Genomic DNA, 17,867 nt, shown 5'->3' with positions numbered 1-17,867 from the left:
GTGCAGACCACCTAAAAGGAGTGTAACATGGGAGCACCTAGGTGCCCCCATGATAACCCGCGCAGCCGCATTCTGGACCAGTTGAAGCTGGTTGTTATACCTAAATACTGATATAATGTCTCAGCTAAGCCCTCTTTTCTCCAGATTGAATTTCCCAGGTTACTTGAGCCTCCCAGAACATGTGCTCCAGTCCCTGTATTACAGTGTTTCTCAACCTTGGCAACTTGAAGATGTCTGGACTTCAGCTCCCAGAATTCCCCAGCCAGCATTCGCTGGCTGGGGAATTCTAGGAGTTGAAGTCCAGACATCTTCAAGTTGCCAAGGTTGAGAAACACTGCTGTATTGTCTTTGTAGGGGGTCTGAATATTCTTTGTATCAGTATTCTTCAGGAAATGTGGTGCCCAGAATTATATATAACATTCATGATGTCATCTTGCCAGTGCCAAGAAGTAATAGCTTCACATCCCTTTGATCCAGGGCTTTTTCTAATGCTGTCCAGAAGAGCATTAGCCCTTCTGGCAGCTGTCTCACACTCCTGATTCATGTTAACATGTTCTCAGTAAGTGGTATCAACATCCTTCCCCAGTATAGCACTTCCAAGCCACGAATCCTTCATCTTGTATGTGGGCCTTGCATTCTTCCTCCCTAACTTTATTTTGTACAGAGAGTACAATGCTAGAATTGTATGCCTTTTTGTTTGCTCTCTCTATGTAAGCTGTTTTACATCGTGGATGTCTGCATTCCAACTAACATTGTGTGAGTAAGCTTTTTTCTTCTCTCCCGCACCCTTCAATCCTCAGAAGCACATTTGGGAAGTATATCTGGACACTGATGTTAGAATGCACTTCATTTAAATGATAAACTTGCCCAGAGCAAAATCAAGCTACTAAGTATATGGCATAATTTGTAGAATAAGAATGTGAATCCATTTGATGGAGCAGTGGAATGTTAAGCTACTTGGGGGAAAAAATGGAGAACTTTAAATCAAAAGAAATCAGGAAGGTTTTACTTGAGTATAACGTTTTCGTATTTAAACTTATCTTGTGGTCTTTGTACCTATAATTGAACTGAATTTATTATATTTCTATGCCGCCCTTTTCCCCGAAGGGGACTCAGGGCGGCTCACAACCCAAGTCGGGGGGGGGGGGGGCTACAATTAAGGAAAAAAACATGAACAAAACAATACCACAATTTAAAAACACACAACAACCATACCATTCGAGGGGGGACAAAAGCTCATTAGCTCCAGGCCTGTCGGAACAGCCAGGTTTTAAGGGCTTTGCAGAAGGCCTGGAGGGTGGTGAGGGTTCGAATCTCTACGGGGAGCTCGTTCCAGAGGGCCGGAGCAGCCACAGAGAAGGCCCTCCTCCGGGTGGTCACCAGTCGGCATTGGCCAGTGGATGGAATTCGGAGGAGGCCTAATCTGTGGGATCTAATCGGTCTATTGGAGGTAATTGGCAGCAGGCGGTCTCTCAAGTACCCAGGTCCAATACCATGAAGGGCTTTATAAGTGACGACTAGCGCCTTGAAGCTTATCCGAAGACCAATAGGCAGCCAGTGCAGCTCGCGGAGGATAGGTGTAACGTGGGTGTACCGAGGTGCACCCACAATCGCTCGCGCGGCTGCATTCTGGACAAGCTGAAGTCTCCAAATGCTCTTCAAGGGCTGCCCCATATAACATATACCGAGGAAGGTTCTTTCTTACATTCTGAGGAAAACAATGTAGTTGTTATAACAAGTGTGGGGCTGGCTTTGTACTGGAAGAAAATGAGGAAAAAGAGGCTGTTTTCCATCTTTTTCCCTTTTTTGCAGCACAAAGGTAACCCCATACAGGGCAGAAGCACAGTAAAAGGAATATTTGGGACAGTCTGTCCCCTTTAAATAGCTTCCCTCCCCACCACAGTACATAGCCAGCCCCATAGGATCCAGCAGTCAGGTCAGGAATGCCTCATCAGCAGAGTGAGAAGGAGATGGCAGTGAAGGTTGAAGAGCTTAAGGTACCAGGAGGGCAAAAAGAGCATAGATGGGAGGAAAGTAGGGGAGTTGCAGTGCCCCTGAAATCAGAAGTACCGCTTGCTAAATGCTCAAATTTTGATTGGGTGTCCATCAGGCATTTCATTGGCTCTAATTTCAGGTCGTAAATCCCTTTGTTCAGTGCCATCATAACTTCAAATGGTTGCTGAATGAATGATCATAAGTTGAGCTCTAACTATAGTCTCTAGAAAAGGTTTCAGTACAAAAAATTTCCATTTATCCAAAGTTCCACAACTTAGGAAAATCTGAGCAAAGTATTGTTGCTCTTCTGGCTTCAAAGCAAAACCCTGTATTTTTCTGGTTGGTTAGCAGCCCATAGTCACCAACAGTTGATTTATCTATGCCCAAAACAATGTTGGTTAAAACTTTTCCATCTATTTATATGGGATTCAGACTTTCAGTAACTAGACCAATAATTTAAATCCTGAAAGAAAAAGTTTTATTAAAGATTAGTCCACTAATTCAGCAGAAAATTGATTTCATCCGGTAGCTGGATGTTCCAAATGTTTCCAGGAAAAGTGTAATTTTATGGTGTTTGTATGATTGACAACCCCCATTATAGAGTTTTTACAGTGTTGGTCAGACTTCACACAGAATGTGCAAGTAATTCTGATGGGCATAATCACACATTTTCTCTGGTGCCCATTCAGGCAAATTTCTATGTAGTATAGTTTAAGGCAGTTAATAAAGAATTGAAGCTCCTGTTGTCCTAAGAAACAAACTATGAATTGGTTCCATATGTTGTAAGGAAGAAGAGTTTTTAAATTAATTTTTGAAATCTGGACTATATTCAAGTTAAGCCTCTTTTACATTTACATTCCTAAACCTAGTTCTCCCCAGAGATACTGAGTTTCAACTCCCATAATTTGTCAGTTGACAAATGGATATATGGGGACAGAAATCTAACACTTATGGGGGATATCAAGTTGAGGAAGATTTTTCAAAATCCATTTTCTAATACTTTTGGTGCCATGGATTTATAGATGAATTCAGTCCATTGTAGGAAGTTAAAAATGAAAAAGGAGTCAACCCAAAAGGGTTAAAATATCTAGAAATAAACAATATACTACTTAGTTAAATATTCTCTGTATTTATCATGTAAAGGCAAATTGAAATCTTTTGCTAGCACACTGATCATTCTTCTTCCCTTATGCTAATTAACCCTAATGTCTATTATTTTTGAGGTCCCTAACTGCAATTAAGTACAGCTGTCAATTCCTTTCACTGAAAATGTGCCAATTATATTGCCTTAAATCTTAATTCCCCCCCTCCTTTTTAAAGGGGAAAGCATACAAATGGTATCCATCTGCTTCCGTAAGTGCCTTTTGCCATAAATTAAAGAAACACTAAGTGAAATAGCAAGAAATCCATAGAGCAGTTCCCCCCATCCTTCTGTGATTGCACCTGCCCTTTGTAACAGCATCTTCTGGGGATCCATATGGATCCCATGTTCAAACAAACTTTAAAATTATGTCTCTCTTTCCCCCCTCGATGCTTCAGGCAGATCTCTTTAGCTATAAATGATATTAGATTGTTTCTTCAGGTAACTGTTGTGTTCTGATATATAATGGTGTGTGTGTGTATATATATATAAAATGGATCAAAGTATCAAACATGCATGCATCTATCTATCTATCTATCTATCTATCTATCTATCTATCTATCTATCTATCTATCTATCTATCTATCTAATGTTTTTATAGATTTTCACGGGTACAGGTATCTTACACAAGAAAAGACCCGAATACACCAAAACCTACATATATATGTATATATATATATATTTGTATATATATACTGGATAGATAGATAGATAGATAGATAGATAGATAGATAGATAGATAGATAGATAGATAGATAGATAGATAGATAGATAGATAGATAGATGATAGATAGATACTTTGATCCATTTTTTTATTTACTATGTTACCAACCCAGTCATACGACTGAGAAATTTAGAATGTGAAACACAATTACATACTTTTTTAAAAAAAAATATTTTATTCTATGTTTCCTTTGATTTATTTGGGAACACAACAGTTAGAAACTTGTTATTGCTAATCATTTAATGACAAGACCAGCTGAAAATGGGTATGGATGTCACACATCTGGAGGGAATCTGGTTAGGGAAGGCTGAAAACGGGTGTCAAACTCGCCGGGTCATATTGTCGTCACGTGATGTTTTGTGACGGTTTTCCCATTCGCGTAGCTGGGGTGGGTGTGACCTGTATGTGACGCATCCGGCCCGTGGGCCACCAGTTTGGCACCCCTGATGTGGAAAATAGAATATGCTACTTTTAAGCTGCTTAAAGTGAATCCTCCAGCTGCCTTTCTTTGTGGTTAAGTACTTACTAACAAAGATGTTAAAGTTGCTTCCATTCTCAGATGTCACTCTGCATAAGTCTTGCCTTCAAACCGTTATTTTAAGGCTGAGAGCCTGCAGTAGTCATAACATGTTATACCATGTAAATCCAGTATAGAGTATGACAAGATAGGGTTTATGAGCTTGTAAACAGAGGTGATATTCAGCTGCTTCAGACCGGTTCGCCTAGTAGCAGAAATTGGGGGTGGGACCCACCCACCCACCCTGGTTCTATGCCATCCTATTTAGGCACATTTTTGAGGCCGGGCGCTTGCGTGGAAGACCCGTGCAAGCACAGTGCATGCATGGAAAGCTGGGTGCATGCGTGGAAGGGTGAACACATGCGCGAAACAAGTGGGTGCATGGGTGGTGAACCAGTGGTAACAAAATGTGAAACCCACCGCTGCTTGTAAAGGCCATAAGTGCAGGTTCTGTGGGGGGGGGGAAAATGGCTATTGAAAAAGAATCAGAATGAGCAAGAGGCAAAGCAGCATGTGAAGAAATGTACTATGTATTTGAGTTCATCACAAAACAACAATGTATTTATTAGTTTTATATTGTTGACTCATGGTTTTCATGGTGTTTTTTCAGTGTGTATTAAAATACCTCCAGGCACATTAAAGGTCATCACAAAAGCTTTTTTTAAATATAAATCTAATTAAATGTTATAGTCTTAGGAGTTTGAAGAATTATTTTTTAGCCTGCTAAGGGGAATGTAAGAAGTAAATGCAGATAAACAATTTCAGGTATGCAGCCTTATTTTGACAATACCTGTAATCTGACTTCGTGGCTGCTACTACCCTTTGTGCTTGTACAACCCGAGACTTATTCTATACAGAAATAGTGAGCAGATTGAATTGCAAAAGAAGCTTTAGGGGAGAAAATAGTCAGCAAAGTGATGGAGTAAGCTAATCTTCATTATGCTGGAAGATGGGCACCTCTCCTTCACTTTTGGAGAGGCAGTAGAAGCTTATGAAAAGAATGACCTTGCATAACAATTCTAAATTAGAAGTAATTATGTAGGATCCTTTTATGCAACACCTGTGCTCTGTGCTGTGATGATTTGTACTTTTCATTATCGTGACCCGTCAAACGCGCGGACGACAAAAGCGCGATCGACAAAATCGCGCCTTTGACGTCATCACAGCGCGACGAAAAAGATCAAAAAATTCAAATAAAAATTAATAAAAATTAAATTAAAGCAAGCCGATTCACATAAAGGTAAGGGTTAGGGTTAGGGTTAGGGTTAGGGTTAGGTTAAGGGTTAGGGTTAGCTTTAGAGCGTTAGCGTTAGGGTTAGGTTAAGGGTTAGCGTTACGTTTTTCGTTACTTTAACGGTTAGGTTTAGGGTTAGGTTTAGGGTTAGGTTAAGGGTTAGGTTTAGGGTTAGGGTTAGGGTTAGGTTTGGGGGGCTTAGGGTAAGGTTTTCCCTTTATTTTTACATTTTTCGATCTTTTTCGTCGCGCTGTGATGACGTCACAGCACGCTTTTGTCGAGCGCGCTTTTGTCCTACGCGCTTTTGTGGTGGAACCTTCATTATTTGATTTTTTTTTTTAAAAAAAAAACATTCTTGTTCATACTGCTTAGTCCATTTCAGTTTTTAACTTTGTGGATATAGATCTTTAAGCTTTAAAAGGCACCCCTGACATGCTTAACCTAGCCATGGTTGTTTTAGGAGAAAAAGCAACATGTAAAACATTCTCTGTTATAGTTTTATTTTAAAACTTTGTAATTGAGTTTTGAGCATTTTTTTTTAAAAAAAAACTTACATTTTTAGAGCAGTTTCCAATTCATCAACCAGAATTACATAATTGTAAACTAGTTAGCTAATACAGTAAAATTAATGTCAATGTTACCTCTCCTATTCTGTTTATATGTTTATGAAGGTTTTTATAAAAAAAAACAAGTTATATTTTGGATATATTTAAATTTAATTTTTTATTTAAATTCAATTTTTTTTTTATTTTCCTGTCTCCACATCTTTTAAAAAGGACGAAATCTCAAGTTCTTCATTTTTTTTAAAAAAAAATACAGTTGATTAATAGGGAAACATTTCCAGACATTGAAGATTGTGGTTGAAAATTACTAAATTCCTACAAAAGCAAAACGTTACCTTGTTTTTGCTGTATGTGCACAAAATGTAAATCTCCTTTATGAGATGGGGTAGTCAGAAAGAGAAAATGAATTACGATAGTTGATTCTCTTCCTCCTAATTTTCAGCAATAAAAGTTGGCCTTCTTTTAGTATTATAAGCATGTACATTAATTAATGTGGGATTTGTAAAGAGATATGAGTCAATTAGGCTTAGAGCCGCTGACAGTGTTCCAGATGGTGGGGGCATTGTACACGAGAGATGTGCCACATGCTGTGGGTTAGCAGCCAAAACAGATCACACAATCGGTTGCTTAATAAAGAGAGTCTATAAGGTGTGTGTGGGGGGGGGGAAATGGGGGAATGTTATATTATATAGTCCTAGTACACACACACACACACACACACACACACACACACACACAAATTCCACCAAAAGGCTAAAACCACAGTCCTATTTTTTAACCTACAGAATGTAAACTTTAGATTGAAAGAGGCACTGGAGCTTTGAAGTAAATTTTCATTTACTTTATTAAACCGAAAATTGTGTATGTGACAGACCCCTTTAAGCACAAGTGTGGCAACGTATTTCAGCTTCAGATTATAATCTTCGTGTCTGTGAAAAATTACGACAGTTATCTGACTCCTTTCTTTGAACTGGCTAAATGGTATACTTCATGAATTAGCAATTGGATTTATATTCGGGCAATATATTTTAAACAGTGCCTTTGATTTTTGATACCTTTAAGTCCTCCAGTTCAAACTAATGGGCTGTTTAAACAATTGCTGTTTTCACATATTCAGATCAGAAACAAATCAAAGTCAGTTTTCCATATGAGTTATTATTCATTGCTTGGCTAATTCCTGGGCTCATTTCCCCTTCCTTTCTTAACTATTCTTTCTTGTTAGAGGTTTGGGCAGAATACACATACATTCAAAAATAATGAATAAACCAAGAAAGGAGAAATGAGCCAGGCAATTCCATACACACCACACGCAGTTATGGTAGCAGTCATTAAGCTAACTGCAAGTGTCAAATTATAATTGTCCTAAAGCCAGAAATTGTTTGAGCCATTTTGGTATACTGTGCTAGAACAAACCACATTATGGATTATCACATGGTATTAAAACTTTGCCATATTACTTTCATTCCTTTCTATAGTATGGAAAGTTGGAATTATGAATATCTATTTTCTAGGAGCCACACAGCTTTTGAAAACAGGAATTGGGATGACAAGTAAAAGCCGATCGAATATTTGAGACTTTAAAATAGAATTTTGCAAAGAAAATATGATTGTTCAATGTCAAGTGATTTAATACAATACATTCCTAAAAGAGCCGAGGTGGCGCAGTGGTTAGGGTGCAGTACTGCAGGCCACTTCAGCTGACTGTTATCTGCAGTTCAGCGGTTCAAATCTCACCGGCTCAAGGTTGACTCAGCCTTTCCTCCTTCCGAGGTGGGTGAAATGAGGACCCAGACTGTGGGGGCGATATGCTGACTCTGTAAACCACTTAGAGAGGGCTGAAAGCCATATGAAGCGGTATATAAGTCTAACTGCTATTGCTATATTAGCACGGGGGGTGGATTTGATATGGCAAAAACACTGATAGGTTTGTCTTTTATGTGACAATTTTGCAACAAGCTGATCGTTTCATTTTTTTTTAATGCTGTGGATAGTCTTGCTGAAATCTTAACAAAATTTGAAACACATGTTTGAATGTCTTAAATAAGAGGAATTCAAAAGATTCGGTTGGTTCTGTAATTATATACTGTAGTTGCCTACAAGACTGGCATGCTGCTGAGGTTTATAGCTATAAATGCTAACAATATGAAGATTATATATTGATACAGTTGCCATAAGATCGTAGGGCTATCCCAACATGCCATTAGCACTGGACATGTGACAAGCTCCACTCTGAATTTGATTACTTTTGGATTTTGTTCACATGTTCAGTGTTCATGTGTATAGGAGGAATTCATGTTAATATGTCTTTAATGGTAAACCACATTGCATAGCAATGAAATGAAATGAAGAAAAGGAACACTTCTTTGTTAAGTGAGAAACGAGCATTAAGATCAAAGTCGGAGATGAGACTGATCAGGTTAATGAGAAAATAAAGATCTCTAGCATTTGAATGGTAAAGTGAGCATGGAGGATTGAAGTGGAGAATTGTAGGCCAGGTTTGAGGAAGAAAACAAAGCTGATCACAAGTAGAAGGAAGATGGAATATACAGTTGGGCAGGTTCAGGATTGGGATGGTCTGAGTTGCATATTATTGGATTTGGGGAGATATGGTTAAAGTATAGTGAAATGAATGAAGGAATGACTAAAATGGAAAGCTAATGAATGCAAATATTATCCATTCCAAGTCAGAGACAATAAACTATATATATTTTTTTCATCTCCTGTTGTAATTTGTTTAGTGGCTATAAAATACCAAATGTATAAGATAAAGAGAAGGTCCCTTCCAACCCTATTAAAGCCATGATGATGCAGTGGTTAGAATGCAGTGAGCAGTATAACTCACTGTCAGGAGTTCGAGCCTGACCAGCTCAAGGTTGACTCAGGCTTCCATCCTTCCGAGGTTGGTAAAATAAGGATCCAAATTGTTGGGGCCAATATACTGACTCTGTAAACTGTTTAGAGAGGGCTGTAAAGCACTATAAAGTGGCATATAAGTTTAAGTGTTATTGCTATTATTCCATGATTCTATTAAGGTGAGTGAAGCGGTCTCCTTGGAGCATTAAAAAAAACCTTTTGGAGCTCAGGGGCCACTAAATTCTAAATTTTAAATCCTGCTGACCACTAATGTGATTTTTGAAAAAAGATAAATAGTATTTAGTGCAATATAAAAATGCAAATAATTTTTCTGCAGACCACCAAAACTTTCTCGTGGATTTACTGAATTTACACAGGAGACGTTTTTTGGGAAGCCTAAATACATTACTTCTTTAGTCCCATCTATATGCTTATTAGGACGAAAGAGTGTATCCTTGTACAGCCATATAGCTGCTTCCTTTTCAGTTAAATTTATTCTTCTATTTGCTTGGTTTTTTTCTTTAACCATACTTTCTACCATTTGAATCCAAACATGACATTAATTGAGCTATAAATTCAGAGTTTTTATTAATCATATTGTCCTTCAAAGGATAACATGTTAAGAGCAGAAGGCTGCCCTGTAGGAATTAAGTGATAATGATACTTGGTTATATTCTCTTTAACTTTTCAATTTCAAAATAATAATGTCAAAGCTGGAGGGGAAGGAAAAATGACCATGGGGATTAGATTATGCCTGATAGAGTTGTTAACATGAATTAAACATTTACATGAAGGTATACCTTGTTTGAAAATCTAGGATTCAATTAAGAAGCAAAAGAGGGTAAAAATGTTCTTAGGATGCAGTGGTCTTGATGTGGAAATAAATAAAAGGCCTATACATGCATTCTGGTTATGGGCTGCTAATGCTAATAGATATGAATCACTGTGTCGCTTGTAGTTGTATTCTGGTATGGAACTTTCCTTTTGTAAAATTTGGAATGCTAATCAGGTATGCTTTTGGGCTAGGATGGCAGAAAGAAAAGTTCTATATAATTGGCTCTGTAAAATTCAGAAGATTTGCCAAAGATAAATCTCACTTATTGTGTACATCAAAAGAAGTTTGAAGGATGCTTGCCATATCTGATTCACCTGTAAGCATCAAATACTGTTTCAAATGACAGCAGGGTTGAACAATTTCATGATCTTGGCTTGGTGGAAGAATTAAGGATTAAAGTTTGGCCTTTCATCATTTTTGGCCACTTTGTCATCAGTTTTACACACTCTGTGACTAGAGGTGGTATTCCGCAGGTTTTGGCCAGTTCTGAGAACCGGTAGTGGGAATTATGAGTAGTTCAGAGAACCGGTAAATACCACCTCTGACTGGTCCCACCCCCATTTAGTCTCTGCCTCCCGAGTCCCAGCTGATCAGGAGGAAATGGCGATTTTGCAGCAATCTTCCCCTGGAGTGGGTGGGAATGCAGATTTTACAGTATCCTTCCCCTGCCACGCCCACCAAGTGACACCCACCGAACCGGTAGTAAAAAAATTGTATCCCACCACTGTCTGTGACTATTTAGGTCTATTGGTATATGGTGCTGCAGGATGCAGCTAATTGAACAGAAATTAATATATCACACTATCTAGCTCATCTTAATTCATACAAATAGAAAATCCCAAGGAAATAGGAGACAAATAAAAAGGGGAATTATTTGCACTCTATATAATTAATCCAATGTGTTAATCTGACCCGGAGGCCCTTCTTACTTATCAGCTTCTAAGATCAATAAAATTGGCAGCCATGAAAACAAAAGTTTTTTTTCTTTCTTTGGCAGTATCATTTTAATGGAATTCCGTTGTAGATGGGCTATGCCGTTCCTTATCTTTGAACTCCTATGGAAGGATTCTGAGGACATGCATTTTCAGTAATTGGCATTAGGCATATGGCCTAAGACTGTTAGTGGGGTCTTAATTTGCATGCGTGATTGATTTTAGAATTTTATGTTTGGCTTTTAGTGGTTGTGTTGTTTGTTTCTCTGCACTTAATTGCATATTTTTATTTGTAGGCTTCCTAGGCTTATATTCAGCCTTGGCTTCAAAGCAGCATTTATAGTGTTCCTTCCTCTTGTTTTTCCCACAAAAATAATCCTGTGGGGTAGAGGGCTAAGAAGAGTAACTGGCTAAAATGACCCAGTGGGCTGCAGTGCTGGACCAGTATAGTACTTAATAGCTGTTTTGGAAGGGATACTTTTTCCAATGGGTGTTTTGTCCAATGTCCAATAGGTATTTGGAAATAAAATAAGTAAAATTTCTTTCTAGATCAGTGTTTCTCAACCTTGGCAACTTGAAGATGTCTGGACTTCAACTCCCAGAATTCCCCAGCCAGCATTTGCTGGCTGGGGAATTCTGGAAGTTGAAGTCCAGACATCTTCAAGTTGCCAAGGTTGAGAAACACTGTTCTAGATCCAAGTTAGAATCTTACAATTTTGGATTTTCGTGTTCAGTATACACTTTCTTTACTCTTTGCTCTTTATGCTCCAACATTCTCCCCTCACATCTCATGAGCTCCAGACTGGAAAAGATGGCTGCCGCCAGTAGTTTGCAGTTGAGGTAGCATTAGTTGCTCTGTCTATATGACTTCATTTTTGGGGGGAAAGTTTATATGAACTAGAGCTACTCAAATTCTTGGTGTTTCATCTAAATTCAAAGCAAATCTAATTAAATGTGAGTATTTCTTTTCAGCCTTTCCTGAAGTGGTGATTATGCCTGGAAAATTCACTATACTACTACCACAATATAAAAAAAGATGTTGAGACACTAGAAAAAGTGCAGAGAAGAGCAACCATAATGATTAGGAGACTGGAAACTAAAACATATGAAGATCAGTTACAGGAACTGGGCATAGCTAGTCCAGTGAAGAGAAGACCAGGGGAGACATGATAGCAGTATTCCAATATTTGAAGGGCTGCCACAGAGAGGAAGGGGTCAAGCTATTTTCCAAAGCACCTGAAAGCCAGACAAGGAATAATGGATGGAAACCGACCAAGGAGAGATTCAACCTAGAAATAAGAAGGAACTTTCTGACTGTGAGAACAATCAACCAATGGAACAGTTTGCCTTCGGAAGTTGTGGGGGCTTCATCATCACCTGAGAAGAGATTGGACTGCCATTTGTCAGAAATGGTGTAGGGTCTCCTGCTTGAGTAAGGGTTGGATTTAGATGACCTAATCTGTTAAGCTGTCAATGGTTGAAAGTACAGATAATATTCTTGTGATTTGTAATTTAATCCAAAGAGTTTCCCTCAACCAAGAAATTAGAGAAAAGAATCCTAAAAGCTTTGTGCATGCCTGCAAAATACTTTCTTGCATTGGATTCTGTTGGATTCTTTTGAGGTTTTTTTTACTGCAATTGTTCGAACTTCATTAGATTTCACACTAAGATTTCCCTTTGCTTCTGGAATAGTTTTTTTTTTTAAAAGAGTACAGTGAATTACAACAGAAAAGGCAGTTGGATACTGTTGAAATGTATTTGCATAGTTAAAGTCATTTGTAAATTTTAAAAAGAAGTGTTGACATTCTGAGTTGGCTCCATGAAGTAACCCCGTTAAAAAAAAAACTGAAAGGATTCCCCACCATTACTGTTTTTAGATTACTCTTCAGGAGCTTTTCTGCATATGAGATGTCATTTCTCATTTGAGCCTTTCATGTATCTTATGAAATTTAAAATACCATTTGACATTTTTCATTATTGATACTTGTATTAATGAGAGTGGCTTTGGATTGTGTAGGTAATAAAGCGATGAAAGTGTTAGTAAATGGTATTGTTTTGAAGTTAGTGACAAACTCAGATGATTCCTTTACAATACGGTTACTCTAATAGAGCCATTTAATACTTAGAGATGAATACTCACATTTGCTGATTATCAGAAATTCCTGGCAGAATGTTACCCCATTAGAATCCATTGTTCCTCTTTCTACCATGGAATAATTCCCATTCTTAGGCCAACTCTGACATTATTTTAGAAAGTGATTACCCACACCAAGTGGGATTCTGTGTAGTTTCAACAGCATATGGAGATAGCATGTTGATTACTCTCTGGAACTTTTCACACAGGTGGGGGATTGAGGAAGAAACCTGTAGAATTAAATTGTATTAGCTCAAATTCTAGTCCAGGATTCTTAAGGACAGTGCTTGATGAAGTTGTCCATTGTGTGAAGAAATCATAGTAGAATTAAATTGTATTAGCTCAAATTCTAGTTCAGGATTCTTAAGGACAGTGCTTGATGAAGTTGTCCATTGTGTGAAGAAATCATAGTAATCACCCAAAATAAATTGTACATTTTGTCTCTTGAGATATTTTCAATCTAATGCCGAGCCATATGTGTTTCATAGGGATGAAGAAATCAAAACACTAGTATTAGAGATGTTCCAATGAGATAATAGTTCTATAACAACACTAAAGTGGCTACAATGAAAATCAGATTTCAACCAAATGAAGAGTTAAAATGGGATGAGACAATATTTAGATCACTCCAAGGTTGAGCCAATTCAGTCTAGTGCCAAGGCCCTTAGGCTGCAGCCCACTACTGGGCTGTGGCCTATTCAGAACCAGGCTGCACAAAAGACAGGCTATTCTTTTTCTTTGCCATTCTTATATTATTATTATTCCATTTAAAAGGATATAATGTATAATTTGGAATGTATTGTTTGCCATCCTTCACACCTGCTATGACACCTATAACTGTATGTAAGAGAATAAATGAATAAATGAATATTTATAAAAATATAAAGCACAATATAGGTAAATAATACTTGATCATAAGTACCTAAGTATAAATAAATAAAGAGATGTATAAAAGACAGGCTAGGGCATGTATGCAGCTCCACTCATGCAAACAGTGCCCCAAAAGACTTATCTTCTTTGATTTATTGATTGATTTGATTTATTGCATTTCTATGCCGCCCTATTCCCAGAGGGACTCAGGGCGGCTCACAAACCAAAGTAAGGGGGGGGGAATACAAACAGGAGGAAAAAACAACGGGCAAACAACTACAACAGTTTAAAAACACTCAACAACCACACAATTCGAGCAGGGGCGGGGAACTCGTCAGCCCCAGGCCTGTTGGAACAACCAGGTTTTAAGGGCTTTGCGGAAAGCCTGAAGGGTGGTAAGGGTCCGAATCTCCACGGGGAGCTCGTTCCAGAGGGCACGTTTCTTGTGTGAGTAGAGCTGTGCACAAACCCATACGCTAGCCCGCCATTCATGTGGCCTTGTTCCCTTCTCCTCCCCGCCGGGCCACCAAGCCACAAAGGTTGGGGACTGCTGGTCTTGTGGTTAAGGCACCAGGCTAGAAAGCAGGAAACTGTTAGTTCAAGTCCCACCTTGGCCATAAATGCCAGTTGGGTGACCTTGGGCCAGTCGCTCTTTCTCAACTCAATTCATCTCACAAGGATGTTGTTGTGGGGAAAATAGGAGAAGGAAGGTGTGTTGGATATGTTCTCTGCCTTAAATTATTTGTAAAAATAATAAAGGTGGGAAACAAACAAACAAATGTACAAATACACTAAACATATGTACCTTGGATTTAAAAATGAAAACAAAATTTATTTCTTGGAATAAATTCAGTTTGAAACTATTGAAATGTATGACAAACTTTAATCTAGCCTCGGGTCTGTAATGAACTGACTTGATTTGATAATTGCAAAATTTATGATGAAGTAAAATTACCACAGCAGTAATCGCACTTCATTTCCACAGAACCCACGATGCTATTCTTAAAATAGTCTTGTGGTAGTGATGTCAGAAAATGAAAAAGAGAGATAAGAAGTGCTTCTAAATGTTAGATATAAAGAGAGATTTGAGCTGATTATACTGTTCATCTGCTAAGCCACTGTCATTCTTTCCAGATAAAGCTTTTAAGATTTCTTTTTGCTCCACTAGAGTGTTGAACTAATTAAAAGTCTTAATTTATGTTAATGGAGTCGATAAATGCAATTAACTGAGTGCTTGCATACAGTACTCTGCAGGATGATAATCAAAATCTTTAAATGATTTCAGTGCAAAACTATAGGGTCAGTCAAGGTGAAAATATACAGGTCTCCAGTAACCAGTAAATTTGATGCACGGTTCAGATATGAACTAAATGTTGCTTCTGGTCAGCCTAAGAATAAATGTTGGTAAAGAAAGTTGGTCGTAATTTGTATCCAAGGAGTTTCTCAAATAAACAATGCCCTTCAAAAATACCAGTGGTTTTCGTTGCTAGTTGTTCAGATCACTATATACTGCAAGAGGTTGCTGACAGCAAAGAAAGATATAATTTCTTTAACCATTAACTGTTTTACTCCCTTTAAATGTGGTCTTGAATTTTTTTTTTGTAAAATTGAATAGTTTGAACTATAGCATTTATACTTACTTGCATTTTCATTAGAAGTTTTAAATAAGGCTAAATACAGTATTTTGGGGAAATACTGGGTCTGGGTTTTTTATCTTGGATTTTATTAATTTTTTCTGTTTGGACAATAGCCCTGGGATTTCCTGGGCATCCAATAACTAATTAAATCCAACTTAACTCAGCCTTTTGAGCCAAAGACTGTTAAGAGTTCTTACCAGAAAGGTGTTCTTATTTCGTAATTATTAATATTGTATACTTTATTTGCCTGTAGAACTTTCCAAGATAACCATTCTGCATCTCACCCCATGTGGAACATTCCTTAATGTAAATATAATTTTTGGAAATTCTTCTAGTTGGGCATGAGAGATTTTAGAGATTGTTCTATATGCCATGAACAAGGTTCATGGTAATTCAAAGAGTGAAAAATACATGAAGATTTTTTTAAAAAATATCGTTCTTACTATTTTGGCTTAATTTTCAACTATAGTTTATGTCTCTTATTTTGTTTAGGTTAGAATTTTACTCCCCCTGTTGTGATGTGTAATGTTTAAAGTCATTCATTTGTTTGAAGAATTTGCTATTCAAATGTGAAGGTTTCATGCTTATCGATATAATGTATATATTGTAGGAGACCAGGTGAGGGCAGGGTGAAATGTTTCATCAGTTTGGAATCACTCTGTTCCCACATGGATCTAAGCCCAACCCCCTGTCAATTTGCCTTAACCATTAGTAGATCAGATTTGTATGTATAAGTAGCACAAAATAAACTCTTAGTACTTTAACTCTATTCTGGATCTTGTTTCTTGTGCCTGACATATTTATTTAGAAAATTTATATTGCTGCCTACTCACACATGGCGACTCAAGGCGGCTTACAAGGATATAAAAATACCACATAAAAGAAATAAAAAGAATAAAAAGAAAAATAATAAAATAATAATCCCCCACTCTGGCAACAACACACATTTATACTAGCCATTTAATGGGCTCCATTCTCCCCAGGCCCGTTGACAGAACCATGTCTTCAGGGCTTTCCAAAGGAATGTTAGAGTGGGGGGCCAGTCTCATCTCTGTGGGGATGATGTTCCAGATACTATACAATTACTTTCATGTTATAGTACTCTATAGTACTACAGAGTGTCAACATCCCAAGCGTATTAGGCAATATCTCAGACAATTAATGCAATTATTAATGCAATTATAGCCCTGAAACATACTGGTTAATATCTTAAACTTAGGCAACCAATGACTTTAAATAAATAAATGCTGCTACTTAAAATATTTTAGATGTAGATGTTAAATATGAGTTCTAGAAATGAAGCATATGTTAATGATGAGCCAAGTGAAGTCTAGGAATAGTGTCGATGACTTGCTACAGCTGCAGCTATAATATACTGTTCTGTACAACATTAGCTCTTACTGCACAATGTTTTAGCTTCCAAATTTGAGTTTCCAAAACTGTACAATTCCATTTTTGGAACTGATAATGAAAAATACCAATGGCTGATATTTCACATCCTAGATCTGGTTGGTATGAATGTTGTTTGTGTGTCATATCTCATCATAATTTTTCCTGTTAAATGAGAGGTATGGATCTCAGGGAGAATAGATGCCTTCTAATAGCTATCATTTTGTGTAAAAAGGTAACATGATACGTTTAGATTTTTGAGATATTCTCCAGTCATCTCTTAAAATCATTTTAATATGAGCCAATAGGGAACTTCTCCATTGCATATACGAAGTAAATGAGTTATGGTTAAAGTACAGAAATTACAGTTTCATCTTCAGGTGCTTATGAATAATCTGTAAGAAAAGAATGGAGGCATCTGGCAGCATTGCTTTGCAACAGCCCAAACTTCCACTGTAAATTGTACAGGTTTATATTAACATATCAACAAAAGTTGTTGAAGTGTTTAAACATTTTGGTGCTTCTTGAGTAACACTGGATGTGACCTAGGTATGTTAATATATCATACTTTATTTCATAGTTTTGCCCTGTCCGATGAAGCATATCGATCATTGAGAGACCAGGATAAAGACCAATGTATACTTATAACTGGAGAGAGTGGAGCTGGAAAAACAGGTAATACATCTATTATTATATCATTTATCAGTTCTAAGATATTAACATGTGTGTTCTTTTCTAAATCCAATCTCGTAAATCTGGGACAGGGGTGTCAAACTGATTTCATTGAGAGCTGCATCAGGGTTGTGTTTGACCTCGGCGGGCCGCGGTGGGGAAGGCTAGCTTGACATCACTCATGTCAGGGGGTGTCTGTGGTGGCCTGAGCGCTCTGTCAGCATAAATGGACTCCTGAGCTCCATTTTCAGCTAGGACGGCCTCCTGGAACTCTCTGCCAGCAAAAAACAGAGCTTGGGAGGGCTGCTCGCTCTGTTTTCGCTTGCAGAGGCACCATAGGGCACTTCATTGTTTCCAGGCGGCCCCATGGG

At 37.8% G+C, this 17,867-nt stretch overlaps 1 protein-coding gene across 3 annotated transcripts in view; it reads left to right on the top strand.

Moving 5' to 3' along the window:
• The window catches only part of MYO1B (myosin IB), a 125,907-nt gene that overhangs the window by 40,677 nt on the left and 67,363 nt on the right, over window positions 1–17,867 (top strand). For all 3 annotated transcript variants that reach the window (XM_087707759.1, XM_087707752.1, XM_087707764.1), the window contains exon 4: window positions 17,405–17,499. In XM_087707759.1, coding sequence (XP_087563885.1) covers window positions 17,405–17,499 — 95 coding nt within the window. The remainder of the gene's footprint in view (window positions 1–17,404; window positions 17,500–17,867) is intronic.

Source organism: Thamnophis sirtalis, unplaced genomic scaffold (genome assembly GCF_051295495.1).
Source record: "Thamnophis sirtalis isolate CommonGarterSnake01/CBP01778 unplaced genomic scaffold, rThaSir2_p1.2 scaffold_1, whole genome shotgun sequence".
NCBI lineage: Eukaryota > Metazoa > Chordata > Lepidosauria > Squamata > Natricidae > Thamnophis > Thamnophis sirtalis.
Note: the sequence above shows the minus strand (reverse complement) of the source record. Positions and strands in the feature narration are given on the sequence as shown.